The 16,836-nt window shown below is 37.1% G+C and overlaps 1 protein-coding gene across 1 annotated transcript in view; it reads right to left on the minus strand.

Annotated features, from left to right (window-relative positions):
• Positions 1–16,836, minus strand: part of mybpc3 (myosin binding protein C3) — a 35,375-nt gene that overhangs the window by 8,181 nt on the left and 10,358 nt on the right. The window contains exons 9-25 of the mRNA XM_060859082.1: positions 16,669–16,725; positions 14,276–14,439; positions 13,006–13,138; positions 12,764–12,766; positions 12,334–12,458; positions 12,150–12,255; positions 10,971–11,137; positions 9,191–9,356; positions 8,838–8,944; positions 8,710–8,739; positions 8,014–8,153; positions 7,186–7,257; positions 6,252–6,411; positions 5,417–5,521; positions 5,120–5,308; positions 741–875; positions 243–410 (exon numbers count right to left, since the gene is read on the minus strand). Coding sequence (XP_060715065.1) covers positions 243–410; positions 741–875; positions 5,120–5,308; positions 5,417–5,521; positions 6,252–6,411; positions 7,186–7,257; positions 8,014–8,153; positions 8,710–8,739; positions 8,838–8,944; positions 9,191–9,356; positions 10,971–11,137; positions 12,150–12,255; positions 12,334–12,458; positions 12,764–12,766; positions 13,006–13,138; positions 14,276–14,439; positions 16,669–16,725 — 2,027 coding nt within the window. The remainder of the gene's footprint in view (positions 1–242; positions 411–740; positions 876–5,119; positions 5,309–5,416; positions 5,522–6,251; positions 6,412–7,185; positions 7,258–8,013; positions 8,154–8,709; positions 8,740–8,837; positions 8,945–9,190; positions 9,357–10,970; positions 11,138–12,149; positions 12,256–12,333; positions 12,459–12,763; positions 12,767–13,005; positions 13,139–14,275; positions 14,440–16,668; positions 16,726–16,836) is intronic.

Here is a 16,836-nt window from a genome sequence, read left to right on the forward strand (position 1 = left end):
CTGGTGCAAGTTAATGCAACTAAATGCAGCTGAAATTGAAGTAACAGCAGCTGAGAAATGCAAATTTAGTTTTCGAAACTATCTCCATGTTGTTTGAAGAAAACTTGAGTACTACATTTAGTATCATGCCAATACTTGACATAAATAGACTCTGCATTCAGTGAAATCTACATTTTGACAACGGATACATCCTTGACGATTCTCCTTATATGTATTGTTAATTAAGCGTTAATTAAACTCACGCATGATCTCGCGGATGGTGACAGCCTGGGCCAGAGTGGCAGGACGACTGGGACCAGCCATATTATACGCCCGTACACGGAACTGCATCTTCTCTCCAGTAGGCAGGTCACGGATGATCACAGAGTTCCTTTCTGTAAGACCCTCAAATGCTGGAATCCATTCATCAGCTAAATGTAAAACAAAGCAAATATCAGGTCTGTAAAAAGTTTTCATAGCAATAAAACAATTATAGTTAAGCCAATGTTCTGTTTATAGAATACCCTAATCTTTGTTTTTATTGCTTCGTATTTATTGCTTTTTTTATTGCATTTTATTGAACAGTCCTTTATTGCAAATATTAACAATATTATAAATTTGTTCATTGTCAAATGTATAATATTGGGTGGCGGTTGGGGGTGCAATTGAGAACGACTTCCGATATTCATTTCCATTGACAATCTCATTCTGCAATATCACTTACAAGGATACACATAAAATCTTCACAGTAACACACTTACTGCCTTCCTTGCAGTATTCCACCCCATAGCCTTCTATAGGGGCAGAGCCTACTCTCTCTGGAGTCCTCCATTTCAGAGAAATTGTGGTGTCACTGATGTCATCCACACACAGACCGATGGGCTCACTGGAGGGGGCTGAGCAAAAAAACACACAGATGTTGAACTAAGTTTAATAGACAGCAGGAGTTGAGAACGGATACTTTGGAATTTTATTAATGCAAGTTATTGGATGGTTGCAGTATTCTAACCAATATATTTAATAAAGACCAGTTTATTTGACAATTCCAGACCTCACCCTAAATCTACTGTACTCTAAAAACCCTACAGTGTACTTATATAGTTACAGACTATAGTTCAAGGGTATTAAACATAGAGTATGCTGGCAAGGGACAAGTCTGATAAAGGTGTAATTCAGACCTTCAATTGTATTTATAATGTGTTCAAAATGAAAATCATCAGACTTTTGATTACACTAGAAAGCAAAGTATAGCAATAAACCCATAGAATTATTGACAAAATGTGCTAATGATAAATAATCCTTCCTTAGCAAGCTACAACACTGACGCTGTAGACATGTCTCTCTCTAAAAGAACTCATTTAGGATTTATTGAAATTTTTGCATTTTTAAACAATTTTGCAAAAGAGTTTATATCTCCTGGCATCTCTGGAAAAATTGTACATAGTGTGTGATTGCATGAGTGAATGAGAGTGTGTGTGTGTGCCCTGCGATGGGTTGGCATTCCGTCTAGGGTGTATCCTGCCTTGATGCCCGATGACGCCTGAGATAGGCACAGGCTCCCCGTGACCCGAGGTCGTTTGGATAAGCGGTAGAAAATGAGAGAGTGAGTCTGAGAGATTATATCTCCTTAATATTTCAGTAATATTGTTTTTTTTTAAGAATTCCTAGACATACAAAAAGTGGAAAATGTTTGCTATGTACCTTTCACATAAATGGCTATACATATTTCAGAGGAGCTGTTACCTAAATTTGGTTTGACACTCCTTCTACAATTGGACTAGTTATAGAATATTAGCTACACCAATGTAGACCCAAAGACTATAACTGAAATGAAATTGAGAAAAGTTGGGACTCCAGTATAAACACAATGAAAGCAAGTGTAATAAAGTAAAGCTATATTATAGCTCTGTTATACCTAAAGCTTATTGTAGATTACTACATTTAAATTTCCAGTAATATTTGCTTGTTGAAGTAACATAGTAATGTTCATAGTAATGTAAACATAATATAATTCATAGAGTGGAAATTTGCATATCAGAAAAATAAAGCATTAAGTTGCATAGTAACTAAGCTATCAAAGGCTGAATAGAGAATCAAATGTATTAGCTATACGGATTTAACAGGACTTGTCACCAGGATTTTTTAATCCTGTGCTCTTCCAATATTCAGCTGGAGGACAGAGGCATGGAAACTATTGGGGCAGTAAAACCCAGAGGTCCATGTCTGGTACATCTAACATTATCTTCCAGCCAGCCTTCGTGGCCTTGAGCTGCCTATTATAGATGAGCATAGCTCCCATTGTTTAAATAAGCACAAGTTAAACATGGACCAGTGTTGATAAGAACCTCTTGGAGATATAGATACTGTTAGTGACATGCTGCATTCAGGACAATAATAGTTTACTAGTGACATTGTCCTGTCATGTTCAGGTAGAGGATGGATTCCATAGGATGAGTTTGAAAAATAATAAAGAACAATTGAAAGGTTTGTTGAACTTCTGAAAAAATCTACAAGAAATTATGGAATTTAAATACTCAACACTCTAATAAATTCTAAATCTGAAGAAGCCATGATACAAAAAAATATTTTTCTCTTATTTTCTATAAAAACACTGCCTCTATAATGATTATTAAGTTTTTAGTTACACTCAGTAGAACATAAGGTCAAGAAATAGCATGAACCCTGTATTCGGTCATGTAGTTGCTCCAAAATGGAATTTGAATTTAAAAGTGCATCTTCTTTAAAAAAAAAAAAAAAGACCAGTTCAAGTATATAGTGTACAGTGTAAAGAATACAATAGTCATATCCAGCAAAGTAGAAGAGCACCTAAATTAGTTATTGTTCATAGTAATGAATGCTTGATTTATAGCTTATATAGATGATGCTATATTTCAATGATGCTAGTAATGATATGATAAATACTAATAATGTATTTGTAAGGTAACCCTGTAGCAGAGTGTTTTTCTGCTGAATACACCCTCCGAAGCACACATTTTTTCTATTTGTATATTACTGAGAATGTAATTTTTGATAAATCAATGCTAACTAGTGAGAACTAGTTGGAAAGTATTCAAAGCCAAATCAGGTAATGCAAAAAGTGATCCTACCTAGACAAAATATTTCTGTACATATACCGAATTCTACATAAAACCAAGGCATGCATTCACTAGCTTTCCACAAGCAGAATTAGATCGAGACGCCTACTGCCGACAGGTTCTGGCTCTGGTTCAGGTTCAGGTGGGAGGGCAGGTTCCTCAATCGGGGTTGCTCCCTCCTCTCCTGAAGGTGCCCCCTCAACTGGCACATCTCCTTCTGCACAAGGTGCAGGTCCTTCTCCTTCTGCAGGAACAGGTTCCTCAGTTGGAGGAACAGCTGCTCCAGTGGCCGTATCTTCTGGTGGAGGTGCTATTACCTCAGGTTCTTTGACTTCTGCAGGAGAGTCTGCAAGAGGACCTGAACAGGGGTCTGCAGGAGTATTTGCTGGTGACTCATTGGCTGACTTTTTCTCCGCGGTTTTCGGAAGCATAGGCTTGGTCATCTTGCCGCTGGGTCACTTTGTCACTGCACAGTGGTGTAACTTCCCTTGAGGTTTTTGTAAAGAGCCTTTTGTTCAGGCCTTTTTTTTTGCTGTACTCCTCCCCTGTCCGGTCCTGTCCTGTCCTCGGGCTGCTGTGTTCACAACTGTTGACAGCAGCAATGCAGCTTTCTGAGGACTTTACAAAGTTGTAAGTCCTCCCCCTTTGCTTTGTAGCCTAGCGGCCTGTTTGTGCCATACGCCTGGACATAACTTTATGCTAACATGCCATTATTTATAGAAGAGGGTGTCAGAAATAGTTTCCTTATTTACTGTATTGTGCTGGACATCACATTAAACAGATAACTTTTCAGACCATTTGCAACTGATAAAGTAAAGGGACAACAAGGCAAAAAAATTTCTATCACATAGTGATCAATGCAAAAACTCGTCTTTAAGTCTTTTAAGCTTGGATAGATACTGTATCATGAAATGGGATCTTATTTTAGGCATTGAACATCCATGCGACAAAGAGATGACAGAGCCTTGAAATATTGGTATGATGACGCGTGTCTGAGCAGTTAGAGTTTGCCAGAATAGAACAGCATCCTTAAACTGAGATGAAAGAACCTTGACACTAACATGCTTGGCACAACCTCATACACACAGAGCAATCTGCTAAACCAGCAATAACAGCATTCCCATTTTGACACAGGGAACAATAGTTAATTTATCATTCTTCAGGAGATTTTCTGATTTTACATGCCCAAATTCTGGCACAGATCATTCGCCAATGTTATTTCAACTTAATCTTTACAATCAACATCAGCTTAAGAAATTATCTGATTACTTCAAGCAATTATTTCAACGTGTCCTTGTACTGAGAAACAAACATTTAATTCCCTATTTGAAATTTGTAGGGAGAATTTTGTTAATTGTCTTCCAAATATTTTTGTTCAAAATAATTGTTAATAAACAAATATTGCAGTATTTGCATCTATTTTATTGTCAAATTTACTGTCGATTCAGTTCAACTTGTCATTTAGTGCCATGTAGCAATACAGGAAAAAATGGTCACCTGTTCTCAAGTGTTAGTGTTAAACTGCCCTAACATCTACTTTCCACTGTAAGTGTGTTTTCAGCACAAGATTGCTGTTTGTGTTTAATCACCTATAAATATGGGTTCGATTAGCATTTCTAGTATTCTGTATGGCTTACTTTCCTTAAGTTCATTGTTTTGTTAAAAAACACACACATATTTCAAACTGTAGAGATAAATAATAATTGTGACTTTTTTTTTGTCACTTCACCACCTCAGGGTTTAACTAGAAACGAAAGAAATTTCAACAAATCATTTTTTCCTACAAAATAAATAAATAAATAGATCCATTTACACAGTATTTTACCAATTATTGATAGTGTTTACAGAAACCAATGTGAAGACTAATCAAGCAGTCAGGAGTATTTCATGGAAGTGGTGGCTCACTGTTTAAAGCTTTGGGCTACTGATCAAAAGGTAGTGACTGGAGTTGTAGAGCACCACCAAGTCAACAGCATTATCCTTCAACTGCTCGATTTTCGTTTGTTTTAGATTAAAATCATCAGTCAAACGTAAATGAAACTCACCAATAGGCACAAAAGGCTGGGAGGCAGGACTGGGCCGTGACATGCCAATACTGTTCACAGCGTAGACCCTCATCTCATATGCCATTCCCTCGATCATTCTCTTAGCTTCATATGTGGTGTCTTTATAGGGGTCAAAGTTTAGTCGCATCCACCTGTAGCTCTTTTTCTTCTTTCTCTCCAGGACATATCCTTAAAGGACATAAGAAACTTAAGTAAGTATTTAATGTGTTATAAATCAAAGACTTCTTTAAGGACTAAGTTACAGGATTGTATGTTTTCTGTTTGAGCAGCATTTACCCAAAACTGGCTGACCACCATCAAACAGTGGTGGGTCCCATTGGACTACACACGAATCCTCCCCAACACTGAGGATTCTGGGAGCCTGAGGTGGATCTGGCACATCTGGGGAGGTTAAAAAAAATATCATTCAATATATGTCAGTCTACAGTCTACAGTCTAAACTGTGAACATCAGTAGCCATTTTTTTATAATGAAATGCTAACACACATTAAAAAGCAATTAACCTTCCAGAAACATAAACAACAGCTACACTCAAAAGATAAAGGATCACTTTGTATGGTGAAGCATTGTAGCTTCTGAGAGGTGTTCTATTTGTAAGCTTCTCAGAAATAAAAAACATCTGGTATATCGTTACGGTTTGATATAAAACCATTAATGGTTATTTTATGGGACAAACCTATGAACACTTACACTAGATGGAATCATTTTCCTACATTCTTAGGGGAAAAGGTGGACTGACATCCCATACAGGATGTTTAAATGAACTAATACACTAATACACTCAGGCACAAAAAGGTGTGACCTTAGGAAAGAAGTCAAATGTGTTCTGTTATTGGGTTTAAAGGGAGTTGACTTGATGTGTAGCTTAATTCTTAATGGAACTTTGGTTGACATTATGTCACTTCCACCCTTTATAATCTCATCCAACATGAATCTGCCAGAAGATAATGGAATAATGGAATAAAACTGAATGAATGTGTTCCTTAATAGGAAGCTTTATTTCAGTTGAAGGATGAACGACGGTTAATCGTCCATTAAATGTCTATTGTATTGCAATTGTAAGTCCATAGAGGTTTGTGCATGGTGCAGGTAGTACATTTAAATATCTTACCAACAACTTTTACATGAATATCAGCAGTATCCTCCCCTGCCGGGTTCCGTACAATAACAGAGTACACGCCTTCATCTTGACGCTCTGCCCCCTCAATAGTCAAGACGCAATGTCCTCTTGCGCTCTCCACATGAACACGTCCACTTGAATCTGTTAAGACCTTATGAACCAATCACAGATTTTACCAATCAGTTTTTTTTGTTGCAGTAATATTTTAACCACAGTAAACTTCACTGAGCACAGTTCCAAGTTCTGGACCAAGCAACAATCAGTCAAGATGCAAAACCAGAGACCAGATAAGGAGGCATTAAGATCAAATATAATAGAGCATAGCACGTCTTTTTTTGTATACCTTTCTTACCTTCTGTGTTTGTATGGTGCAACCAGAGGTTTTCCATAAACAGGTATATGAAGCATGCGCTCACCTGGTGCAGTCGGTTTGCTTCAGAGCACAGTATTCTAATGCAATGCATCTGAAAGCAATGTTGTTCAAGAAAAGACTGCAGTAAATCTTGTTGAAATACTGAACTGAAGAAGCAATTTGTTTTGCTCGGTTAGTATTAGATGGTAAATATTTACAGTTCCAAACCAAGACACAATAAAGCCATAGGGCATCACAGGAATATTTTTTATAAGAAAATTGAGTCTTTTTTGTGCAAATAAGCAGATATACAGTATAATAATGCACATAATTATTATTTGTAATAAGTTTTAAACTTATTAAGAGTCTGTTATGCCTTATGTGACGTTGGTATGACTGTAAACAGATAAGAATTATCTGACAGTATCACAATGCAGTGGCTATGGCAGTAAAAAGACAATAAAGACAAAGGTCAGAAGACACTCTCATAGCAGCGGCGGCATAGGGCAACGAAAGTGCACATAATAACAAGATATTGTGGTGGCGTTATTGTTTTAAAGGCCAATAACTCACTTCACCATCCTTCAAAGTCCAGATGAAGGCTGGTTCCCCTTTCCCTTCTCCCAGTGGATTTTTAGACTTATCCTACACAAGCAGAGCGAAAGCGGTAAGGCTATATTTAGGACTAAGAGTAGTGTGACAGGTCCAACCTTAGAGCATCAAGCTCCAATACAAACCTTTCTGCATGGAAAATTCTACCCAAAACTTACCTGTGTGGGCTTAAGAGCTTAGGTCAGAAGCCTTCATGCTGGGAGTACTGCCTCAATGTTAAAGGAAAATGTTTAGGATTACAGTGCAGTGGTGCTTGTTAATGGCCAATTTAGTTGACTTCTGGGCCAGTGACATGATGTGCATTATTTGTGCAAATATTCATTACTTTCTAATAAAATAATATAAAAACACATGGAGACATATCACCTTAATCTACAGTATATCCTGTATGTGAATACATTTTAAGGGCATCAGAAATAAATGTATATTTTTTACCAACTGCAATGCTAAAAATTCAATGGCACATTTGGCTAACCTATTTAAGCATAGTTTAAATAGCAACATCCTAAATAAAGTAATTTGTCATGATGTCATTGGAAAAGTCTGATTTTTTCTTATGTTTTTCACATTTAAAGAAAAAGTGCACAAATTGCACAATTGCACAAATGTTGAAAAGTGGTAGAACCTCAAGAAAATCACTGAAATGTCCACGTCCGGTAATGGCCAAGTGATGAAAATACAAAACCTTTAAATGCATTATAATATAACTGATCATACATGATCATACTACCATACCCAATCAATATTCAAATGTTTTTGGATGTATGGTAATAACAGTATTCTCCCCACCTTATCTGACTTGGTCCATACTACTGTGGGGGCGGGATCTCCAGTGATTGGCACATCCAGTCGCAGCTTGTTTCCAGCCACAACCAAAATAGTGGAATCTACAGTTTGGCCAAGACAGTCCAAGTGGATCTTGGGAGGATCTGCATGCGGGGGTTGTAGAAGAAAAGAAATCTTACCTAATTTATTATTTTGCCTTTATTGTAGGCAACATGCTTGGTGGAATTAGTTATACTATAATCCAAAAAGCAGTGAAATGAATCTGAGGATTAAAAAATGTAATTTTACACTAATCCAAAATGTAGTCTATCGGCCTGGATATTGATTTTGTTTATTGATTTTGTTATGCACTGTATCTTCATAACTTCCAGCTTTTGGGTAAAACTGCATCTTCAAACATTAGAAAGCAGACCTAAATCTGGTTGATACCGATGAAGAATTGTATGTGGTTTGAAGCAGACATTAACACAAAAGGTGAGATAAATTTCCCTTACATAGCTACATTAACCTTACAGATTCAAGAGCAAAAGTAATGACGTTAACATCGAACACCAAATAGGTCTTGAATGATCAACTACATTTCTTGAAAGTGGAAAACCATGCAATTTGCCAAACTATTTATCCCAGCATAAGTGCCCAACTTACTAACTGGCAGAAGTTCAAAACTGCCTCTCTACTGTGTAGTCTTTTTATTCTTACCTTGACGAGGGACATAGTCGATCTTGACCTCTGGAAACATAAATGAATATAATAAATGGAAATGTCATACTGTTAACCAGGCTGACGTATGATGTAGTCATTGACAAAGGAAACTGAAAATTAGGTACCCAGGAAGTTCAGTTTGGCAGAAAGATTAAATGCATAGCCTTCAGGAATGAAGGTGTAGTCGCCTTCATCTTCCGGACGCACATCATCAATAGTGAGCTTGTGAATTCTGGCGAGACAGACAGTATATAAGACAACTTTTACATTTCAGCAGGAGAGGTTCAAATCCAGACCTGTTAAGCACATATTAGTGATTCTCCAACTCCACTAAATCACATGTCTCTGAGATGTAACCTCATCAAATGGTTTTCCAGGACTGGAACTAACCACATTAAAGATCACAGTAATTGAAATCGAAGAATAAGAAGTGAAACCTCTACAATTTTTCGAATGCAGCTAACCGTCACAGCCTTACCGGCCAATGTGTGTGATGTGGGTTCTAGCGTCAGACTTCACCTCCACTCCATTTTTGTACCAGGTTCCTCTGACGTTCTCATCAGACACCTCACACTTAAACACTGCCTCTTCCTTGGCTTTTACTGTTAGATCAGCAATGTTCTGATACACCTCCAGTTGCTTCTCTAATAGGCAAAGAACAGACATAAAGGCACTTAAAGGCGAAATGAAGAATGGTTTTGGTTATACAGAGTAACTGAAAAAACTTTCAGCGTGGAATTGAAAAAAAATGTAGTAGACAGAAGTCTTCATTAAATTGTTGCATTTCTTTTAAGATAAGTAAAATTTTAAGGACTAATGGCTGTTATTGTCCACTATGAGAACTGATGAGGGCTAAAAGCTCTGAAAACAAACTGGCTTACTGGGAATACTCTAGTTAACTATCCAACACAAAATTTCTAGACAATATATAAAATCTGTAATTAGTTTTTTTCTTAAGGAAGTTTATATTTTATGTGTAGTTTTTATTTAAGGGCTTTATTTTTATTTTTTTATTTTTTTACACATACTATAGGTGTTGTCAGATATGAATAAATTAAAGAATAAAATAAATCAAAGACACACTACCCTTGTTGTCACACCTTCTAGAATACAACTGTTTAAATTTGTATGTTGTATTGCAAATAGTAACTTAAAAAAAGATTGATTATAAAGCAGCAGTCTAATAAACAGTAGAAAGCGAGTGACTGTTGCTACTTCCTATATCGGAATATGTCCAATTACATTCTAATCTCATTGCACGATTAGAAATAAGGTTAATGTGAAATAATCACCTAGTAGAATTGAATTGTTGTAGCAGACTTACAACCAGAGCTCATCAGTTAGAGGTGGTATAATTAAAGGAGAGTTACTGGGGATCATTGATCCTCCTGGAAGCCTGGCAGAATTTCAGTGGTGCTGGACAGCTGCTCATGTTTGGCAACGTCTCTGTTTGATTAAGTGGTCAAGACTGGCAGGAGATGTGGATCAAGTTGCTTTAAAAAACCCAAACAAGAACTGAGTGTCCGGATGGATTCATGAGAGATTTTAAGACAGTTAATTTTCTCGGTTCCTACTCCGGAGTTTCCAGTAGCACCACAGCACAAAGGTCACTGAGGGTTGAGCTTTCATTTTCTTCCACTTCCACTGTCATTAGAGATCAAAATAAAAGAGAATCTAATACTGTAAATGCAAGAGTAAAGGACAACTACCGAAGTAAGTTTGTCTGGGAAATAAACCAGGGTAAGAATTAGGTTATGGAGAGGAAGAAGGAAAGAAACAGTCACCTGTTCAGTTAAAATATATGGCCCTTGCAGTCTGAAAATAGCTGACATCTGTGCATTGTGGACGCTGCAAGCATGTGCTATTGGCCTGTCAAGCATGTTTACCGGGCTGACAAACAGATGATGTTTGAGTGACAGGACCACAAAGAGGTGGAGTTTAAAGGAGATAGCATGGAGTGAAGAATGCCCAGTGGAATTCTGGAGGTTTATTTTGGACTACAGTTCTGTCTGCCTTGATTGACACATGGCTTGTCATGCATAGGCGATGATTGACAGATGGCTTCAATCTGTCTTTAAAGTCGAAAACATCAGAGTATTTCAGATAACTATCAATCATGATACATTAACCCCTTTAACCACTTTTAAAGAGCTCCTTCCACTACTGTAAATCAGTTTTACCTGCAGAACTGGAATGTACAGAATTTAGCAGAGAGAAAAACCACATGATAAACACCAGGGCTAAAATAAAGCACCTACCCTGCACCATGAGCTCAGCAAGAGATTGCCCTCCATTGGTCTTCACTCGATAGTGGCCACAATCCTCCTTGGTGACATCATTGATGATGAGTGAGTGTTTGCAGCCATCTTTCTTGAAGCGATACTTAAAGGATTCATCTCGAGTAAGCTCAACTCCATCTTTTTCCCTGAAAATGTGAAAATTGGTTACAAAACTGGCTCTATTCTCTTTCTAATTGTTTCTATTTTTTTTCTTTTCATGATTATAATGTTTATTAAGGTTTAGAGGTGCTAGAGCTTCAATTAACAATGTTTTGTACTTAAAATGAAATGGTACATTGGGATTCAATGAAACCAAACTCATTACGATAAGATATAAATAGTTCTATAAAGCCCAAGACATTTTGATCTTGTTACATTCTGATGCCTAATCCTGGGAAGTGTATAGAAAATCCCCATCACACCTCATCCTATTAAAACTATTTGAGCTTTCATTTATTCGTTCTTGTGATGACGATATTGTCAAATGAAATGTATCATGATGGGTGTAATAAGATCAACGTGACCTTGATCATTTTTCATTTACTATCCGATTTTTTTTTTCATGCATATTACTCTGTAGTGCTCAGAAACATTTTATCAGACTATCTAGAAATGCATCCTCTGTGACACATTAAAGGCAGTCACCATGAACCAACTGTGACTTTCTCATTTTGGTTGAAGGACACTGCAGAGCTGCTAAAAGGCTGGCATGACCTTTTCAGAGGGCTGATCATTTACAGAGCTGCTGGGTGATATACAGCCTTGGATCCAGATCAGGTGAAGCCATGGCTCATTCACTCACTCATTCTCTCTCTAACACACACACACACAGACACACACTTCTGCACCACCAGGTTGAGTCAGCCAAAGCCTGGCAGCTGCTCTGTTCAACACAGGACATGCATGCCACCTTCTGGACATCTAAGGAATCTATTCGAAACAGACATGCTTCTGCAATGAAATCATTCTTTACTTATAGCTTGTCCCTTGACACTAGCCTTCTTTAATCAGTATCACCCATTGTCATGCTAGTATTTGGCCGTTTGTGTGTGTGGGGGGGGGGGGGGGTTCCTCACATTCTACACATTCACATTACTGATTTAGATGTGTTTAGTAGGGTTTATATTCATAAGTCTTATCATTAGTTAAGAATCTTACCACTTTACATAAGCTCCTTCCTCAGAGACTTCACACTCAAATTCTACTCTGTCTCCCTTCATTGCCATCTGATCCTCAAGATTGCGCACAATCAGAACAGGCGGCTCTGAGAAAGTAACGGAGAGATGAATCTCAAACTTTAGAAATGTTAATAACACTTCCGTTAGTACTCATCATCACATACCTTTCACAAAGAGCTCAGTGAAGCTTTTTTCATCTCCCACGATGCAGGTGTATGCTGCGTCATCAGCCAGAGAACAGTTGTTGATAGTGAGGAAACGTTTATTCCCTACACTCTCAAAGATATACCTACAGGAACAGCAAAAAAGTACTTATTTCCTACTTTTCTTTGTAGATGGAGACAAAGTCGTACGACACGTAAGGGGAAATTCGAAACATGGCATGACTATTATGGCATGATAGGAACTTGACAAAATTTCACTCCCAAAAATGGACAAATTTTTGGTATTATCAGCATCATCATAAGTCAAGTATAAATGAGAGCAGCCGTCACATGTTTCTCTAGAATACTAGCACTATCAAATCTCAGTGTCTTTGGAACAGTTCATCACATTGGGCACTTTTTCATGTCCAGACCAACTGGAGACACTCACTTGCTGTAGGTTTCGGTCCAAGCCACACACAGGAGTCGAGCCATCCCGGAACACACAATTGCATTTACAAAAAAAGCAGGAGAGAGATAGAGAGAACATTTATTAACAATTTTATTTAATAGCAATTCATAGACATCTATAGAACAAGTTTATGTTTGATTGAATGTATTTTGAATAACAATCTGAAACCTGAATTTAAATATTACACTATTATTCCATTCTATTCATGGTTGATTCGGTACCTTCCCGTTTTTTGGATCTCCTGTCCGTTTTTCAGCCATTTCACCTCCGCATCAGGATTGGCCACTTCAATTTGCAGCTTAATCTTGTGTCCCTTTTCAACCTGGTAGGCTGGGTCCAGCTTTTTGAGGAATGCTGTGAAAGACAGGTTTATTCTGCAAAATGTTCTACTATGGTCTTTGTGTATAACAGAAAGATTTCAATCTTTCTAGAAATGATTAAACTTCTTTTGTAGGCTTGTACATGATCTGTTAAAGTTCTGAAAGATCTGTTAGGGTGCAAGAGTGAAAGCTGAGTCTTGCTTTTTGAGACATTGAAAGTGAAAGACTATATTTATAGTTTATATTGCAGGAAGAATGCTAAACACTGGTCTGGACTGGATTGTGAATAGTTAGGCTAGTTGCAATAGTAGCATAGAACAACAAGCTATACAAGCGTGATGCTAACATTAGCACACGTGGAAAGCAAACCAGATGTGCGTATGTTCAGTCACTTACTATCTACATTTGAAGAATGAGGAGAGCAAGAGGAGAGAAAACAACAATGGAAAAAACAACAGAAATGAATTTTGTTTATAAATTGCAGTCCAAATATGTGTAGAAGTATAAATTACTGTAACACTCATAATCAATCTACATACATCAATTCATTATTCACTCGATTTTACCTTTTACCTTTTATCAGAATTGTGTTCAAAGAATGATGAATGCTAGACAACAGTAAGTATGAAACATGACCGGAGGTAAATGTAAAACTTTATGTAAAACGTACACCAAAAAAAAAAGTTCAATGTCCCATTCACTGTACTTTAATACATACAATGAGGTTCATAATTTTATAAAATTGTTAAAGGTGTCATTTAAAATGTTTAATGATTTTTAGACTGATGGATTTTCAAATGTATCTGGGAATGTCCGGCATTGCTATAAACTAGATTGCACAAGTTTCTTTAGTTTTCAAGTTTTACTTTTTTTTTTTCTGGCCCAGAAATTGCCTTAACATTCAGCCAGAGGTGAGATGCAGTCTCAACCCTGCCCCTTTTCCTTAAAAGGCAACTCAAATGTATAAACAAGGACACGGTGTTCAGTTAGGGGTAAAGACTTCTTTGTACTGTAGCAGCGGTTTGCTTCAAAGACAGCAGAAGGCTTTCAACTTACAAACTACTTCTTTAAATAATTCAGTGAAGCTACTGTTAAGGTACTGGCCTGATTTCCTGATGTTCCTGTTTGAGAAAACTGATCTTTTTTAGAAGAGATCAAGATCTAAACAAACCTGCGCTCTTCTTCTCTTCCTTTTTCATCTTCTTCAACCTCTTCAGCATGCCCCTTAGGTCTGTAATGCCGTACTGGAAGGCGATCTTCTCGTACTCAGTGTGTGGAGCCTTGCTCAGGATTTCCCACACATCCACATCGGGCTCGTTGCTCACCTGAACCATGCTGACAGTCAGACAGCAAAAAGGAACTGTCTGTTATTCAGGGCTCATTCAAACAGCTGAGAATCAACACGTTTGCATTTATGAATTCTGGAGCCTTAGAGTTCATTTTAATTGAACCTGAACAATGTTTAGCTCAAAGCTGGAGACATGGCCAGTGCTGTCAGCACTACTGTTAGAACCATCATCATTAGCGCATAATCAAAAGCAGATGGTGGAAAGCGGGAGGAGAAGAAAAACGCATATTAAATATGTACAGTTATAATTCAGTTCTAACCTTTGGCCACTTTTTAATAAACTGCTGCACTTAGTCAGAAGCAGAACTCAAGACATGACAAGACAAATCAGAGCAGGTTAGCGCACACAATTCAACAGCCCACTGATAATGCGGAGCACATCTACAGCACATCTAATCTAATCTAAATAAAAAACCTTATAAAAATGTGTTTGGCTAGAAACATTTGGGAAACCACTGGACTCATATTGCTATAATAAATTCAAATTTCAGTATACGGCAGTAGATACTTTCAGAAAAAAATATTGTAGACGTGAAAATATTAGCCTGTGTGTTATGTTATACTTTGTGGGAAACAATTGTGCTCTTCAAATAGTCTGTAAGATCAATCCATATATTTCTACATGCACATTAACTGTTTGAGTTTAGGTGCATTTGTATGTGTGATTAAACTAAACCAATCCCTACCAGTAATGATATCTGATCCAAAACTGAACAACATATTGATGAAAAGTGATTCTATTTAAATGAGCTGTGTGTGTAATTTCTGCTCTAATCTTGTGCCCTAATCACTAAACTGGACTGGACTGAGAATTGTAAATGTTATGCTAATTGCAAGGAAAGTTACGGAATTGCTACGGTTGCTAAATTATGCAAGCGTGATGCTAGCATCAGCACTCGTCATGCGTATAGCAAACCAGTGTCTATTCAGTCACTTACTCTCTACATTCGAAGATCACACACAAGAGGAGAGAAAAGAGTACAAACAACAAAAGAATTACCAAATATGTGTACAGAAATATCCATTACTGCAGCACATATAGTCAATTCACATGCATTCATTCATTCATTACAGTACTGTACATAAACTGAGATCATTAAAATTGACCATGACTCATCAGGCGACAGCATGGTGATAGACAGGAACAATATAAGATGGTTGTAAGTATAAAAGATCAGCAGATTCATGCATAAAAATAGAAAATATGTGTCCCTTACAAAAATGTCTGACGAGTAAGGACTTAAACTAGATAAGACATGCTGTTAAGTGAGGAAAATAAACATCACGGCTTTTGCCGTCATATAAAAACAATCAAACACCAGATGGTGTGATGCAGATCTACTGGTCCCAGCTGTTTAATATGCAGGAATGTCTATAAAACAGGAATCGCTATCCTGATAGTAATAATAAGAAATCACACTGCCTTCTGTTATAAAGAATTTACCTCTAGTGCTAACACAGGAGACTCCTTTCAAATATGCCTCAAAGAAAACCACCGAATCAACAGCTTCATTTGTTCTTAAAGACTCTATAAGTGGAGAGTCCACCAAACAGCTCCCTGTATAAGTTGTTACTATAAAAACCATAACCTGGGATTTATTTATGTCTTTATTTATTTTTGTAGCCCGAACTACAATCAGAGTTGCTGTTAGAAAACTTTAACCAAATCCTTCTGACCAATCAGAATCCAACAGCGCTCTGGTGTAGGTACATATCACGTTATAATAAAAGTACATTCTAACATTTATGACTTTATGTAGACTTTAATCCCATTTAAGGAATGCTATTTATTTTTAAAATCTCTGATCATACAAATGCTACCAGGGGACAAAGACCAAAATCTTGCCAAAATCTAAGACAAAGCTTAGTTTACATTTATGAAAACTCCTACAAATGTGGCTGATATCACTTTTCCAAATAAAGTTACCAGGGTTTTAAATAAATGCATGCTAAACAGAATGTATACTGACTTAAAACTTGTCTACATAAAAACTGAACAAATAATTGAACGAAGACAAAATATAAATATGGCTGATATATCAAAATCGTTTAATATGTAGTGCATTTAAAAATGAATCTAATCATTTGTCACCTACTGTACTGTACTCTGAAAGTTAAATCTTTGTAGTATACTTGATCTGTCTTTTGCATTTTGAATTGGTGCAATGGTGCAATTCAAACACTTAGCAGTGTTTACTTGATATTTAGAGACTCACCTCTTTTTGAGCAAACCGCTGAAGTCCAGCTCTCCTGCATCACCAGAATCTATGCTACTGCATCAGGAAATCAGCCACAAACATACAGTGAGCATTAACACACTATTACTGACATTTAAATTACTACAGCAGTTTGATCACTGTTAGTGTAGAAATCTGTGTTGGATA

The sequence above is a fragment of the Tachysurus vachellii genome, chromosome 23, assembly GCF_030014155.1.
Source record: "Tachysurus vachellii isolate PV-2020 chromosome 23, HZAU_Pvac_v1, whole genome shotgun sequence".
NCBI classification, from domain to species: domain Eukaryota; kingdom Metazoa; phylum Chordata; class Actinopteri; order Siluriformes; family Bagridae; genus Tachysurus; species Tachysurus vachellii.